Raw genomic sequence first — 17,088 nt, forward strand, 5'->3', positions numbered from 1 at the left:
ATAATAAATGTTTTATCATTTAATATAGGGGAAACTTTTTTTTTTTTTAAATTTCTGTAATTTTTCCTTAATATAGTAAAAAAATAAAACCCCCAGTGGTGAATAAATACCACCAAAAGAAAGCTCTATCTGTCCCCAAAAAAGGGTATAAAATTCATTTCAGTACAGCGCTGCATGACGGAATAAATGTCAGTTAAAGTACCGCAGCGCTGAATACTGAAAAATGGCCTGGATGGGAAGGGGGTTTAACACCGCGGATGTCAACTGGTTAAAAGGGTCTTACAGGTGCGTTCCAGGCGTTTTTAATGTGTTTCAGTGCATTCCAGACCAGACTAAATAGGACAGGCAGTATTTTTCTGGTCTGGAACAGAGGCCAGAAATTGTATAGGTATACATTGGGATGCATTTTGGGTCCGGAAACAGTCTGGTCTCGTCTGGAGGTAATCTGGATGTGGTGTGAATGGACCCTTAAGCTGTATTAAACTCTCAAACTGTCTTCAATAATGAATTTAATAAATAGATTCTGCAGGAAACTAAAAACTTTTAAACATCAAGGAGCAGGATCAATTGTAAGTTATTTCATCAGCAGTGGAAATAGCTTAAAATCCTTTTGACTTTAACTATTAACAAAAATGTATCTAATTTGGGTATCACTCGGCTGTAGATTCTCAAATGATCTCTGAATTTGTGCTGACACTGTCCTCCCTTCTGGAGAGTGGCTACGTCTATTCCCCATGGTCCCTGTGTGTTATAAAGTAGCCACCTCTCCAAACTCACTCCCGTGATGGACTAGAATTTAAATACAAATAAGTAAATTAGATGTGAGATTGTCCATCACGGGAGCTACAAACATATAAGATACATTTTTGTTACTAGTTAAAGGTACTTGAATGCATTTTTAATGCTTAACTTTTGAGTTTAGTGTCACTGTAAAGTGCAACATTAAAAATGCAAAATACTTTAAGTAACATGCCCTAAACCTGCTGTGAAGTGGTGCACCTGTAGGCAGCAAATCTGACATTTTGCAAAATAACAAAAATGCCATTTGTGGCATTTTCTCCTTTTGCAAAATATCACAGGCAAATCAAGCCAAAAAAAAACAAAACACAACCAGACCCTTATCCTTGATTAGGGTCTTATATGGATATAAATAAAACCATATTTAGTCAATGATGTCAGCCAGCATTCCTGCCTTTGTGCTTACATTTAGCTGTCAGCAGGGGAATTTCCCAGCCAGCAGCTGGGAATGTGTCACGTTTGTCCTAGCAACGAATTATGCAGCAGTGGGAGGAGCCTGGTGGGGAAGGCAGATCGTACGTTTTTTAACGTAGCCCAGCATTAGATATAAAAAAAACTGCGCTAGGAATCAAATAACACTCTAAAAGCAGCTGTGCATAATAGGTGAGTACACCCAAAATAAGAAAAAAGAAAATAGCGCTGCGCTTCACAAACTAAAAAAATATTCCTAAAATGTGAGAAAAATAGTATGAATTGTGAAATTGTCACAAAGTGATAAACAATTTTGTGTTGCACAATGCCTGTGCTGATAATAGTAAGAACAAAACTCTAGGTCTAATGGTCTAGACACCAGAAACCATAATAAACATAGGGGGGAACAAAAAAGAATATGCTAGTACGTGCAAAATGTGCACATATAGAAAATCCTGTGTTAAATCTCACAAGTGATGTACAACTCCCACTTAATCTACATATCCGTATGTGAAGACCATTACTTCTTGATACAATAAAGTCCTTGAAACATGTGAGGATATATCTTCCAACTTTTATAATCCACACCACGTCTGTGAATGCATAAACAATTAGTGAAATTTCTGGGGAATCTGATCAAGTTTGAAATTCCGTGAACTTGAACTTTAAGACGAATCCCATGAAAGTCTATGGCGGCAAATCCTGTTAGTAGGTTCTGGCCATTTCTAGGGCCAATCGACAATCTATTGTAAAATAAAAGGGACAGGAAGGCGCATGCGCGTGGCTGTCATGTCAGACGTCCTCTGAGACAGCTCCGTAGCCCGCCCGCACAAACCTCTTTTTAGCCGGAAGCCTCAAACTTCCCAAATACCTACGACACCTCTACGGATATCGGAATCCTCCCAGGCCCGAAAAATGTCTGCTTCGGGCCCCCGGAATCCCCAGGCGAATAGAAACAAGCCGGCTCCAGATACGGCCCGTGCTGCAACCAATATGGCGCCTGTGACTCACTCTCCCGCGCGGTCAGTCTCAAACTCCAGCAGTGATATGGAGGAGGAAGACATTAGTGGTAGAGAGGGGGATCGCTCCCGAAATCGGTCACAGTCGGCGCTCCTGCAAAGGTTTGAAGCAATGCTGCAGAAAGCCCTACATTCCACCTCCAAACAGATCACAGACAGGCTCCTTAAGGAGATTCATGATATAAGCCACCGCACCGCGGCATTGGAGGATCGCTGTGATGATATAAAAGCAGACCTGTTAGTTAAGTTACACTTCTACCGTACTAAAGAGGCACTTATGGCGGCAGCAAGGGCCAAGTCATCTCGAGCCCCAACAAAATAAAAGGGACAGGAAGTTGGGCCCTGCCATGTACCCATGCAAAAAAACAAAACATAGAAAGAAAAATATGCTGCACAGTGGTGAGTGTTTTTCATGCAACTTCATGGGGGATTTCCACTCACCTCATAGTTCTAAGCCGACCTGTGACAATGAGACTGTCACAGGTCAGCTCAGTAGATCGGGAGGTGAGGGAACACATACCGGGTTCCCTCACCTCTCGATCCTGTCACGGCTCTCTGCCGTGACAGGGGGAGGGGCTGGATTCCCCTCTCCCCGCTCCGATCTGCCAGCGCTGACTGGCGGAATGGACGGGGAGGGGGCGGGTACAGTTGGCTCTGCCTCTAGATAGGCAGAGCCAGCTGTCACTCACGCAGCTGGGCGGATCCCGTCATCTAAGTCGGGATCCACTCCAGGTGCGGTGTCTCAGTATACCGCGAGCTGTAGCTCGCGGTATACTGAGCTTAGGGTAACGGGAGGACGCTAGTTTGTGTCCTCCCGTTACCCCAAGGAGAACCATGGGGAAAAACACTGACCCCATAGTTCTCCATTAAAACATTTTTGTGGTGTTATGGAACAGTAGGAGTTTCATATTTTGGCATGGATTTAATTTTTTTTCTTTTCCAATGAGCTTGGGTTACCTCCAGCAACAACACCCCTATCTGAATAATTTCAGCTTGAAAAAAAAAATGTAACAGGTAGTTTTATCCATGACACATGCTTTTTAGCAGGTGGATACGAATTGGCTAGTGGTTTGCTGAGACTATACATGTTCTCATACTAGAAAGGAAATACAGTTTTGGGAATTTACTACAAGAATTAAGAAAGTGCAGAGAATACAGAAGTGTAAAACTGTCCAGCAGCAGGACAGTTTTATTCAGGAATAATAAGCCTAACCAGTTTATGCCTAACATTTATTTTTACTAGGAGGATGGGGGGGTTAAATGCATGTCAGTGATATAATGTTACATGAAATAAGGGAACACTGTTCTTCCCCTTAGTTCTTTTCTTTAAGTGATGTAGCAGCATGTGGAGAACAAATGGAGGCTACGAATATATCCCCTCATGATTAAAACGCTAAAATATCACCCCCTGAAACAAAAAAAACATCAGTTTTCTTTTGTATGGAAGCCTTGCAGCAAAGAAAAAAAATTAGTGGCTGTAACAGCAGCTAAAATGAACCTCAGAGCACCCATAAAATAAAAGACAAAAAGCCCCAAATAATGAAAAACAAAAAGGCAAGAAAAGGGGTTGATTGACCAAAGAGCTGGCAATCAAAATAAAGTAGATTCCTAATGGACCCTAATCTCCCTTATACACCTGGGGAAGGGACGTTGGATATATTATATTTTTGCATAGCATGTTTCAACAAACTGTAACACAATGCGCTGCTGTGTATACAATTTAATAAAATAAAAAAAGGGCACAGCAGCGACTGTACGCACACTTACCTTCTTTGCTTTGCTGGATGTGCAAGAGGTGATGACAGGTTTTCTTTAACCAGACATTCCTAAATATTGTTGAACAACATACCAGAATACCCCACCTTAGTACAACTGGAGAAAAAAACCTGAACTCAATTATTTATTCCTTACCTTGCACTCTCTGCTTTTTCTACATGTTTCTTTTTGTGTTATGGAAGGTTTGGTGCAGTTCCCTCAGAAACCTACTTTAAAAGAGTCCATTACAGTCCCTATTTCCATCAGGGTTCATAAGAATTCTTATTTCCAACAATTTCCATAAGTGTTCTGATAGCAATGGTCCTGTTTCATTATGTCACTTTAAGGGAATGGTCTTACTCCCTGCTGGCAGCGATATTACTTGTTATACTTGTCTCAATCCAGCAGAGGCCTGCAATGTGTGTGAACTCCATGCTCCCACATCTGAGGGGAGGGATTGGGAAAGTTGTCCGTAAGAGTCCCCATTTCCAACATTGTCCATCCTGCTAGGACTGGTCCTTGTTCATTATGTCACTTTAAGGGAATGGTCTTACTCCCTCGTGGCAATTATATTACTCAATATATTTGTCTCCCCACAGCATTGTGAGCTGTGGGGAGAGGAGGGGAGGTAGCTCAGGCCTCTGTGGCTCCTGGGCCTAATTAGCAGCAGGTGAGGGTTCTGTACCTCAGCACTGATTACCCACCTGTGGGCCGCACTGCTACCTCAGCACAGGGAGAATAAAGGTGCCCATACACTGCACGATTATCGTACGATAATCGTATGCGATCGGTTTTTCGTACGATAATCGAGCAGTGTGAACGGAGACGTGCGACCGTTTCTACTGTACGGTCGCACGTCTTCTGTCGAACCAGCATGTTCGAAAACCAGCCGGGAATCGTACGATTCTCGGCTGGTTAGAACGGTGCTCGGAAGACAAATGCCGAGCGGGCCGGTGTGCGCACGCGCACACTGCCCGTTCAGCATTGCGGTCATCGGAAGCCCGCCCCTCAGGGGGGCGGGCTTGCGATGATCGAGAGTGCGATCTGCCTGTCCAAGATAGGCAGATCGTACGTTTTTTTAATCCCTGTACAACCATCGCAAGACTAAAGTCTTGCGATGGTTGTAGAGTGTATGGCCACCTTAACATAGGGAAAATGTTATTAAACAATTGCTGGTCAGAATGTAAGTTTCATAACTTAGCTGCAAACTATCATTCAGGTTTTCTTTTTTATCATAGCTCTATTGGTTCTATAAATAAGATGCCTCACCCACCTGAAAAGCTGTTTTTTTGGATGTGAACAATTACGATATGGAGTTTGCCTGTTTATGGTTTGATACCATTTTGTATTGCTTTTGTTTACAGATTTCCTTGTTGTTATTATATTTGTACTAGATGTCATATATAAACACCACCACATAGGAAATGTCAGTGTGAAAAGGAACAGTAACCCATTTGGTGACTTGCGTTGCCATTCATTTGAATGGAACCCCAATGCACCTACTGGTCACCATGCGTTGCAGCACAGTATGCAGTACAGAATTTCAGTGAAAACAAGTATTGCATGCAGGGGGGGCTTGTAAAGTAGGCAGGGAGACTGGGAGGTGTGTTGGGGTACCATTCAAGTGAATAGCAACGCACCTAGTGCACGGTAAAACCATTACAGTGCAATTAATGCAACGCTATAGTGTGGACGGGCCCTAAGGCTGCTGTTGTTTTCCAATGTGATTTTAATTTTCAAATAAGTTTCCTTATCCTGGTGTGTTAGCTTTGTGAATTGTGCCTTATATGTGAACCCAAGAAGTTATGATCATTCTAAAGTTTAACAATATTAGGCCAGGTTCATTGCTATTTATGTCCAATGTGATCATATTTATCATATGTGATTGCGTGTTTTTTACCATTCATTGTAGCGTGTTTACATGTGTTTTCTTAATGTGTTAATACGCATTTTCATGCAATGTGTTTTTGGTTTGGCAAGTGAAAATGTATTTCCGGCAGTGGTCTTATTGTTGTGGACTTCTGCCGGAGCCATCTGAGTACAATACAATACAAATAATTATATTCTATATATAAATATAAAGTATTATGGATCTCCCGATACCACTTTTTCAAGACCAAGTACTTTTTTCAAGTACAAGTACTTCCCCTCATGTACTTGCCGATACCAATTACCGATACTTTTTTAAAGGGACAGGTGACTTTAAATGATCCATAGTACAACTACATGTTATGTACTATGGATCATGATTTAACCTATTCATGTTAGCAGGGGAGAATTGTAAATGTATTGCTGTAGTGTAGTGGAGGTGTGTGCTGTATATATGTACTACATATACATTCCACACGTCCAGTACATATTGCAATAGATTGACAGCCAGCCCTGTCCCAGCTTCCCTCACTCACATTTCACTCCGATCCCTGTTGCCTCACACAGTGCCTCCCGTAGTCAGCGCTGGGCAGGATTGCTGCATTGTGCTTACAATTATCCCGTGCTAACATGAATAGGTTATATAATGATCCATAGTACATAATAGTACATAACCTGTAGTTGTACTACACATCATTTAACCTATTCATGTTAGCAGGGGATCATTGTAAATCTATTGCTGCAGTGAATTGGGAATGTGTACTGTACGTGTACAGTACATATAGAATACACTGCAGCAATAAATTTACAATTCTGCACTGCTAACATGAATGGGTTAAATGATCCGTAGTACAACTACATGTTATGTACTATGGATCATTTAACCCATTCATATTAGCAGGGGATAATTGTAAATCTATTGTTGCAGTACATGTACAGTACATATAGAATACACTGCAGCAATAGATTTACAATTCTCCTGCGAAAATGAATGGGTTAAATGATCCATAGTACAACTACATGTTATGTACTATTATGTACTATGGATCATTTAATCCATTCATATTAGCAGAGGCTAATAGTAAAACTATTGTCTGCAGTGTATTAGCATATGTACTACATATAGACTACACACTGCTAATACACTGCAGACAATAGATTTACTATTATCCTCTGCTTAATAGGGACCCTTCTTGCCCTCACTCACGATGTGCGGCGCTGTGCGGGAGATCAGCGACGAGTCAGCGCTGGTCCGGTGGGAGGAGCTCCAGGTGGGGTCCTAATTTAGCTGCCCGGCGACTGCTCAGAGGTGGCGGCCAGCTAAATTAGGACCTCACCTGGAGCTCCTCCCACCGGACCAGTGCTGATTCGCCGCTGCTCTCCGGCACTGAAGAGCGCCGTCAGCGCTGAGCTGAATAGGAGCGTCACATCAGTGCTGCTCCGGTGGGTGGTGCTCCGAGAGGGGTCCTCTGGGCAGTCGTCAGCCACCTAAATTAGGACCCCACCTGGAGCGCGGCCCACCGGAGCAGCAGTGACGCGACACTCGGCAAAGTCAGTAAAGAAAAAAATAGCGCTATGTATCGGGGGATTTTGACAAGTACAAGTACTTGTCAAAATGCCCTGTATCGGTCCCGATACCGATGCTTGTATCAGTATCGGGTCATCCCGAGAAAATACCATCATGCAGAAGATTGGCGAACGATAATATTATAACAGGCACAGGTCCACAGAAGCTATGAAAATAAGTGTACCCTTATTTTTTTTTAAAGTGCTTTTCTAAAGGTTCCCATACATCTATAGATCTTCGCTTGGAAATCGTCCACGAATGGTCTTTCGAACGATAATTGATCAGTTGATGGGAACCCAACAATTTTTTTTTTACTGTATTCCTGGCTGAATTTCCTTGATCGGACAGGCTGTAAAACTTTACAAATCGAGCTAAAATCAATGGATTCGTGGTATTTTCATACAAAAAAATTGCAACAAGAACACTGCACATGTGAAAATTCGTTTTGGTGAGTAAGTATTGCTAATGAGCAATTATCGAAATTGACATTGGTCTCTGCATGATGGGCTATGAAGTAAACACAAGGGGGTGCCTTTCCTGGTGCAGGTCAATTTTATTTCAGTAAGCATGAGATAAGAACAAAAAACATACTCACAAACGTAAGAAGAATCATAAGCTGACAGGCAGTGTGCATCCACTGGACGATTCCTGTATGCTGGTGACGTTAACGCATTTCCGGGGCACGCTCCCTTCGTCAGAACTCCTGCATGATGGGCTAATTGAGCAAAAATTGAACGAGGGCTCGAAAATCTATACTTGTATGGCCAGCTTAAAACAAAAACGTAGTCATTTCAAAAGTAAGGAAATGTTTGAAAAATACACAATATTCTTCAATGTTTTTAAAACAAAAAAAACACAGGAGTTATGCAGCAATAGCTTCTCAAAGAAAATTATGACATTATAATACACCACAAAGACTTTTGCTGGCTTTATTACAGATGTCTACCTACCCCTGGTCGAGTGCACTTCCTGAATTTGTTCAAATGGACTTCCAAATAGGAGGATATACATAATTAAATAATTTTTTCCTGATTTGAATGAGCTATTCCAGCTCCTGCACTATTTTACATTAGCACTAGGTGAAACAGAGTTTCAGTAAACCTATGTACCAAATGCAGCATTTAGGGACACCAGACATAACAGGGTTAAATATAAAAGACCTGCTTCATTAGTACATTTTACTACACTGGAACGTTCAACTAACACATTTCCATATAATGACCTGCCCGGGATGCCATATTTTACTTTAGATTTATACTGACAACAACTCTGTATTGCAAAGGAGACCAATTACTGAAAACAAGGATTCTTCCATGGTATAATAAAAGACAAACCTGCATTTAGCATTTAATGAATGCTGCAGGGTAAAAGCAAAAGGTCATTTTAGTACCAACAAATTAGAAAACTGTTTGTAAGATAATTATACAGGTTAACTACACAATTTTAACACATCAGGATTGTCACATATAATGTTAAAGCATAACTAAAAGCATATTTTTTTTTTCTCTAGATTTGGATGGAGTGGTGAGGAGTTAGAACCACTGTCAGGTTTTGATTGCCTGTGTCCCTGTTAGGGAGATTATATAGAGAATATATATTTATTTATTCATTTATATAGTTATTTATTTTGGTGTGAAAAAATGTTGTAAAGTAAGGATGCTTGAAAAAAATAATGAATAATGTTTATTTACCAACTAACAACCTTTGGTGTGTGTCCCCTTTAAAACAGCATTGATTCTCCTAGGTACACTTGCCCATGTTTTTTTAAAAGAAACGCTGCAGGTAGGTTGTTCCAAACATATAAGAAAGCTGCCCACAATTTGTCTTTGGATTTAGGCTAACTCTGATTCTGTAATCCCAGACAGACTCAATAAGGTTGATATCAGGACTCTGTGGGGGTTAACCCATGTCTTTCAGGATTCCTGGTTCTTCTTTTGCTTCTTTAGTTCTTTTGCATGTTTGGGGTCGTTGTCCTGCTGCAGAAACTATTTGCGACCTATCCGATGCCTCCATGATGGCATAGCATGATCAATAGGTCTCTTCCTATACTTTTCAGTAACGAGAAGACAAACAAATATTTCAGATGTGGACTTTTATGCTTTTGTGCATAGGTGAGTCACTTGGCCTTCACGTCAGGGGTCTGGTTTTTAGCCACAAGTTTTCCATGAAGACCACTTCTGCACTGAGATGGGTGTTCCAGGGTCCCACTCGTTTTTGCATAGTCTGACCTGATGGTACCACTAGATATTTTCCAATTGCAAAATGCAGTCACCATGATGTGTTTTTAATCTGTTACACAATTTCCTTGGCTGGTCACTGCATTTTTGGTTCTAAGTGTTGCCTGTTTCTTTGTGATTTTGCAAAAGATTTTGGACAGCACATCTGTAAACACCTGTCTTTCTTCAAATGTTCCTCCTTTGCAGCTGATTTAAAGTGGATATAAAAAAACGGCAAATCCTTTTTAATAATATTTTAACCTCTCTATGCCCTTTGTGTTTTTTTCAATAAATGTTTTATTTTAGAGAATTTACCTTTTGATTCTAACAGTCACTTGTACTTGACCTTCACCTCAGTGGCAACATTCGGTAGTGTCATCGAGCCTTTGCAGCATTGCCACCACAGTGCACATGCTTTACTTCTTCTTACTAATAAGCCATGTACACTCATGCCACATCACAGGCAGCAACACCTGCACGGTGGATCACATGCTTGAGTAACAGTTCCACCCGCTCTGCATTGCCTGGAGGACTGGCTAGGTCTCAGCAACGCACCTCTTGCAGATTTCTGCAAGCATCGGCGACCTGGTCACATGCTCCAATTTAAAGAAGTCATAATATATTTCAGCCTCATTAATACATACGATAGGTATGTCAGGTACTATTTCTAGACTTCGCTCCCGGTGTAATAAGCTGTTCTTCTAAATGAAATCACTAGCAGAGCTGAGCACTGTCACACAGTGGCAGGGAGAGTCCTCAGCTCTGTCTAAGTTCAAGCGATGTGACTGTCTATAGGGACTTTTTTTTTAATCATGACAGCTAAATGTAGCAGTGGGGGAATGAAGTAATGGTAACTATGTGTATCTGGGGAAGGATCACTGTAAAACTGAACTATAGCCATCTAGAAAATTACATTTTTTTAAATAAATTGCTGTGTTAATTCTTTTGATGGTGCACACTGGTCTAGGGGAGGGATTTAGGAAAACATGGTCTGTCTACTATGTAGTCCCCACCACATGCTCTGTTAATGTCATTAGAATTGGAAGCATGCCAGTGGATACATTGACCTTTCTCACATAAGCTTCTGCATACAGTAGCCACATTGTTAGGTCCGTGGTGTGAGCCCGAGGTGATGAGGAGGACATCCCTTGCAACCCCGTCTGATGACCACTGGGATTGAAGACAGTGTGCTCAGGCAGGGGGTGCACGGGTGCTGGATCAGGACACCGGGTACATGCAGCAGGTGGTGGCTCAGCAGAGTAGGCAGCCGTGTGGAGGAGGCACTCCTGGACAGTTAGAAGACAAGCCGGGTCGGTAACAGGCGGGCAGCAAGGTACAAGGCAGGATCCAATGGAGAGTCGAGAGGCAGGCCGGGTCGGTAACAGGCGGGCAGCAAGGTACAGCAGGATAATCAAGAGGGAACATCAGGGAGGAAGCCAGGTAAAAAGATTCAATACAGGAGCAAGATCACAGATGACTAGTGCTGGCTGACAATCACTCAGCACTGAATCCAAGTCCTGTGGGGCTTTAAATAGGCCGAGGACGTTGCACTGCGCGTGCGCCGGCATGATGACGTCACCCGCGCACGCCAGCACGATGACGTCACGCCGTGCGGGGCGGATCCCACCGGGTCACAGGGTGTCTGCGCCTGTGCGGCCCAGCGGTGCCGACAGAATGCCCCCTCCGTGTGCGTCCCTGCACAGAGGCTCGGATCAGGACACGGCATGTCCCGCGGGATGGCACCCGACATGACCGACGAGCCACTCAGACCGGGACCCGACATGGCCGACGAGCCTGCCGCTTGGCCTGGGCTGTAAATGGAAGAAACTGGAAGTGATTCAAAATATAAAACCTTGAATTTCACAGTAATGATGCATTTTACAACATACTGGATAACTGGACATAAGAAATATGAATATACATTTTTCCCTATAGGCAAAATGCCTTTTACATGGAATTGGCTACATTTAATTTTTATGTTTTAATAGTAGTGCCTGACATTCTTTGAAATGTCATGAATTCGGAATAGAAAGGCTTTGTGTAGAAAAATTACAGTAAAGAATATTTCTTGTAATAGTATGTAATATTTCTAAGCACTTTGTTGGTTTTTCATGGTGGTGTCTGACTTGAAGTTAAGCAAAAAAACTATAAACATATAGGAATTTCTTTGGTTTAAATAGCAGAACAATTTCAAGAAATAGGCATGGTAAATATAAACATAGTAATGATAATTTGATGCATAGTAGATAAAATGCTAACCAGCATAGACAATTTGGGGTCAAACATCGTGAGACCCCCAGTCTGAACACTCTACTAGTATGGTGTACTATGGAGGAGACCGCAAGAGCAAAGTACTTAGAGTGAGTCTGTATATCTCCCAACATACCTTCAATGAAAATATGAAGTTTTGCAAAATATAATAGGATTTTCTTTGTTTTTGTCTTATAGGGTGGCCTTTTGATAACATCATGTGCAAAATGAGTGGTCTTGTGCAAGGAATGTCTGTCTCTGCATCTGTCTTCACCCTAGTGGCAATTGCAGTGGAAAGGTATTTTGAAAAAAAGACTGTTTCCTTTTTTGTGTGTATTGCTTTTTTTCTGTGAAAAGCACATGATTTAACTTTAGCTTTTTAGAAATAAGCAGTTTTTACAATGTTGCTACATAATATTGGTATTGCATATTAACAATTAATTGTTCATTAAGTCTTGTACCTCGCACATAATGTACGTCATGGTGCTTACATTTACATTTTAAGGTTTTGATAGATTCATGGGCCTCGCTAAACCTTTATTAAATAAACAGTTTTCCATAACTCCTGGTCCTGCTGTATTAATGCTTGTTAAAATAAAGCTGTAATTACAATGACTGCAGAGATGGAGAACATTGTGCAAAATGAATTCTATGATATGCATATATTTTTACAGAGCAACCTTTAATGGACAAAAAAACAAAAAACTGTGGCTTATCTCAGAAAGCCCTTGAATACATTTTGTCATGTTTGTTTTCATCGGTAGAAGAACAACACTTAGTCTGTACCCAATTTATCACATGTAGCTTTCACAATGGAAGCAGTCGATGGTTCACTAAGTAATGAGATATGGATTACAGCCAGGAGGTGTGTCAATATAACATAATACTATTTGATCCTGTACTTCTTATGATACTCTTTTCTACAAATCATTTTAGAGTTCATTCCTACAATTAACTTACAGTTTATTAGCATCAGTGTAATTATGTCTTCTATTAAGGAGCAGTAGCTGTTGATGTGTTTAAAAACACCTTCATGAAAGATTTGTTAGCAGGCAATAGAAACACATAATTATTGTGCCTGGTTTGCCTTGATATTTATTACAGTTGCAATATAGCTTCAGATATGGCTATATTATGGCACATTGTTTATGGCAAATTGTTTATAAATACACCCCAACCTGTCTGTGTATGTGTCCCGCTTAAGTCATGTATACACAGTGGTTCGCAGAAAGTTTTGTTCAATGGTAAGCTGAATATTTATCTTTTTTTTTTTTTTATACCCTCAAATACTATTTTCATTGCTGCAGCAGTTTGCCTTTGGTTTGCTGGGCGTTCATCAAACCTATTGTAAAGTCGAACAATTGTAAACTTAAATCTATTACCCACTTATGTCCATGGGGGGGGTCTTGAAAATCAATTCTGGCCATTTTCTAGGTAAGGGATTCTTAAACAAAGGACATGGAAAAATACCAATGCTTTAATTACATTTTGCGAAATGCCATTAAGCTGTATGTAGTGTTATGGAACAGCACATATCTCACATGGTCAGTGTCAGATGTACGGCTGAAAACAGCTGTATCAGCCTGAAGTGAATAGCCGAACAGTAGACATGTGCACTGCCAAAAAATTCGTTTAGTTTCGTTTCGTTTTAAATTCGGATTTGTGTTATTCCTTTTTCAGAATTCGGGTGTGAAAGTCAATTCGGATTCGGAATTCGGATTCGGACGAAATTCGGTAGCGTTCGTACGAACGTTCGTTTTCTGAAAGCAGCACATTTGAATGCGTGTTACTGCGATGCATAGGTATCAATTGGCCCTTAGGCTGTGTACATATGGGCTGCAGGTTGTTACATAGTTACATAGTATTTGAGGTTGAATAAAGACATTAGTCCATCAAGTCCAACCTATTAGGATCTCATTCTAGGAGTACCTGCACCCCTGTATATTACGGTCCCTTAAGAAATCGTCCAAAAGTTTCTTGAACAATTCCACATTATTTGCTGAAATCACTGCCTGTGGCAGTGAGTTCCAGACCCTAACTGATCTTACTGTGAAGAACCCCCTTCGCCCCTTGTGCTGGAATTTTTTTTCCACCAATTTTAGGTGGTGGCCTCTAGTTTTTGTAATGGAGTTAATTTTAAACAGTTTATCGCTAATGTTGCTACCACCATTGAACATTTTGTACATGGAGATCATATCCCCCCTTAATCTCCTCACCTCCAATGTGAACATGTTTAAATTTAGTAGCCTTGTCTCGTAGCTCTGGTCCTCCATACCCCTAATTAGTTTGGTTGCCCTCCGCTGGACTTTTTCTAACTCAAGGACATCTTTTCTTAGTACTGGTGACCAGAACTGGACCGCGTACTCCAGATGAGGTCGAACCAATGATCTATAAAGTGGCCAAGGATCGAACCAATGATCTATAAAGGTTGTATAAATGGAATGTGTGCAGCAAACATTTATAAAGCATTTGCAAAGCTCTCAGCGAGTTTCAGGCAGCTTTAGAAAAGCCGGTAAAGTAATTTTAAGCTTAAATTTGGGGATGTTAGATATCTAAAGTTGCAATAATGCTTAACAAAAACTTGCTGAAGCCTCCTATCTGCTTGTTTAAAGCACTCCCGTTAGGATCTGTGTTTAACATTCTAACTGGAGCTGAAGGATGCTTTAAAGAAAGATGCTTTAAGCTTCCTGAAAAACTTTGTAAAAGCTTGCTGTATAGACTAACCTTGTCTGCATAATTATGGCACTACTGGGTGATAACTTGGTCAAACATGACACAATTGTTACCCTGGGTGGATAGACGATAAAGGTCAAGAAATAAAGTTTTGCTTGGCTAGTTAAGTGTAGGGAAATATTCTAGAGTTGCCATAGCTGTAAGGCAATGTAAAACTTAACAACTCGCGTTCAAAGCGGACTAAAATTTCATAATTATACATTGCTCTTTAACCTAAAATACAGGCTGAATAAATAATGCTCAAATGCCACCTTTGCCATTTTTGGATTTGTTTATCTGTTTAAAAGGAGCTATTTCATGAAGCTAATGACTGTAATTTTACATTCACATACATGTGTTTATGTTTTTTAAAAGAGAAATTATCTGGAAAATGTAAAAAACGTTATGCTTCCCAGATCACTTGCTCCTACTTTTAGATGTAGGAATCAGCATAACCAGAGACACTTCTTTTGACTAGAGTGAGGTCTGATGAACCCCAAACTAAGTGGCGAGAATAGGTGACTTATACTGAACACAGTGTCATCCTAATTGAAGCCCAGAATGTGCAAGTTGGTAACAAAAACAGATTTAAATATTATGTCTGTGCTAGGCAGCCAGAGACAGTGATGCATTTGACATGACAGGCCAGCTAGAAAAGAATGCAGGGTCATAAACCTCCCCAGAGGGTCTTCAAAAGACATCTAATGAGGTCTGTGAGCAATGCACATCTGTAATACTAGAGATTTTTTTTCTATACTGACCTACAACTGAATTTCACAGAGTTAAGTTCCATACAATCGCCATAATTCTTACTCTACTGAGTTACCTTTATACAAAGTGGTTACACTTGTATAATGTATAAGAAGCAACGAGTATCTCTGCAAAGCAACATAATGTGATTATTTTCTATACCCACTGTATATCATATTTGGTGTCTAACAAATCATGATGTAATTTTGCTAAACAATATACTGGTTGCCAGATTGTGAAACCTTGTCAAATTAAAATATATATGTATTTAACATGGTTAGCATTAAGAGTGTGCCAACTGAGCATAATAAAATGCTTTCCAACACTAGGGATGAGCTTCAGGTTCCGGTTAAAAATGAGTTCAACCAGAACCCAAGTTGGGTGCAGTTTGAGAAAGTGGCAAACTTATGCTGCAAATCGTGTCTATAGCATTCACTTACCAACAATGCACCTCCAAGCTTCTGAACTGTGGTTAGGTGTCTTGGAAAGGACAACACTGGGGTTTTCTTAATCAGAGTTCTCTGCAGCCTTCTGTCAGTGTGTTTTGGAGGAGACATGGACTAGTTAAGGACCGATCACACATTGTTTGCAGGGCATATCTAGTTGTCGCTGGTGATTGCTGAAAACTACTACAAGTCCTACATTGTCACAGTCAGTGTGCATTGCAGACACTTGGATTAGATGGGGAGAAATCACATAGTGCTTGCAGGAAGGCATACCTTGTTGTGTGTGCCAGTATCAGCATCAGTTACTGTTTAGCTGCTGGGCACCCTTGCATTTTCTTTGGTGTTTTTTTGTTTTAGTTTAGCGGTTTAAGTTTTGTGATTTTTTTGTGAGGGATTTATATTTTTTTGTAATATAATGTTAGCTAGGGTCGTGTTTTTTCAGGGTCAGCAATGTGAACTTATTCTTCACACAGGAAAGCTGCTCTTTTTTTGTAGCACATCATCCCATTTAATACAGTTTAGTACACCAAATCAGAAAATACTAAATACCTCTCTTACCTTAGCTGCTAATAAAGTTAACCAAACCCCTGTATTCATAATATCAAGCAGGCCTGGAGGAAGGGGCAGAGCTTATGCAAGTTCTGCATTTGCAAATGAAAAAAAGAACATAAATCATATGATTCACTCTTTAAAGTAAGAAGTGGACCCCGGAAGTTATTGGGTGTCCAGGCTGGACCACTGGCTGTAGTTTGTACAATACTTCAAATTTTTATTTCACAATGAACCTGCCCCATCTCTCCCTTTTGGTGTGGATAGATATGATTGAGACACTGCTTCCAGGCTCTTTGATGCATAGTCATGCATGGGGTCCGAAAATGCCTGCAGACCACAGCGTGCCTGTTGTTGGCGCAGATGCAGTAAAAAGAGAGCCACTCTGCAGAGTACTCTGCTGCCTACTCAATACATACCTGAAGTCTATAGTTTATATCTTGGAATAATCAGGGATACAGGGATGGGAGATTGTTCAGGGAATGTGTTGTTGTGATTTTGAAGTGTTTTTGTGCACTCTGTTTTGATATGTTATTAACCACCTCCGGGCCGGCCGTAGTAAAAACACGGCCGGCCCGAGCTCTCTAGATCTGAGCGGGCGTCTTTAGACGTCCGCTCAGACAACACCTGGTCTTGAAGTGGTTAAACATTCAAGACAAGTGCAGTGTGGTACTGGGAACAAAGGAGCTCACAAATTGTACTATCAAACTGTTGTGTAAATGGACAATTTGTATGAAGTTGAGGGC

The 17,088-nt window shown here is 40.9% G+C and overlaps 1 protein-coding gene across 1 annotated transcript in view; it reads left to right on the forward strand.

Annotated features, from left to right (window-relative positions):
- Positions 1-17,088, forward strand: part of NPFFR1 (neuropeptide FF receptor 1) — a 59,971-nt gene that overhangs the window by 38,902 nt on the left and 3,981 nt on the right. Inside the window, exon 2 of the mRNA XM_018570682.1 lies at positions 12,084-12,183. Within this exon, the coding sequence (XP_018426184.1) occupies positions 12,084-12,183 (100 nt within the window). The remainder of the gene's footprint in view (positions 1-12,083; positions 12,184-17,088) is intronic.

Source organism: Nanorana parkeri, unplaced genomic scaffold (assembly GCF_000935625.1).
Source record: "Nanorana parkeri isolate BGI_ZX_2015 unplaced genomic scaffold, ASM93562v1 scaffold1575, whole genome shotgun sequence".
Lineage (NCBI taxonomy): Eukaryota > Metazoa > Chordata > Amphibia > Anura > Dicroglossidae > Nanorana > Nanorana parkeri.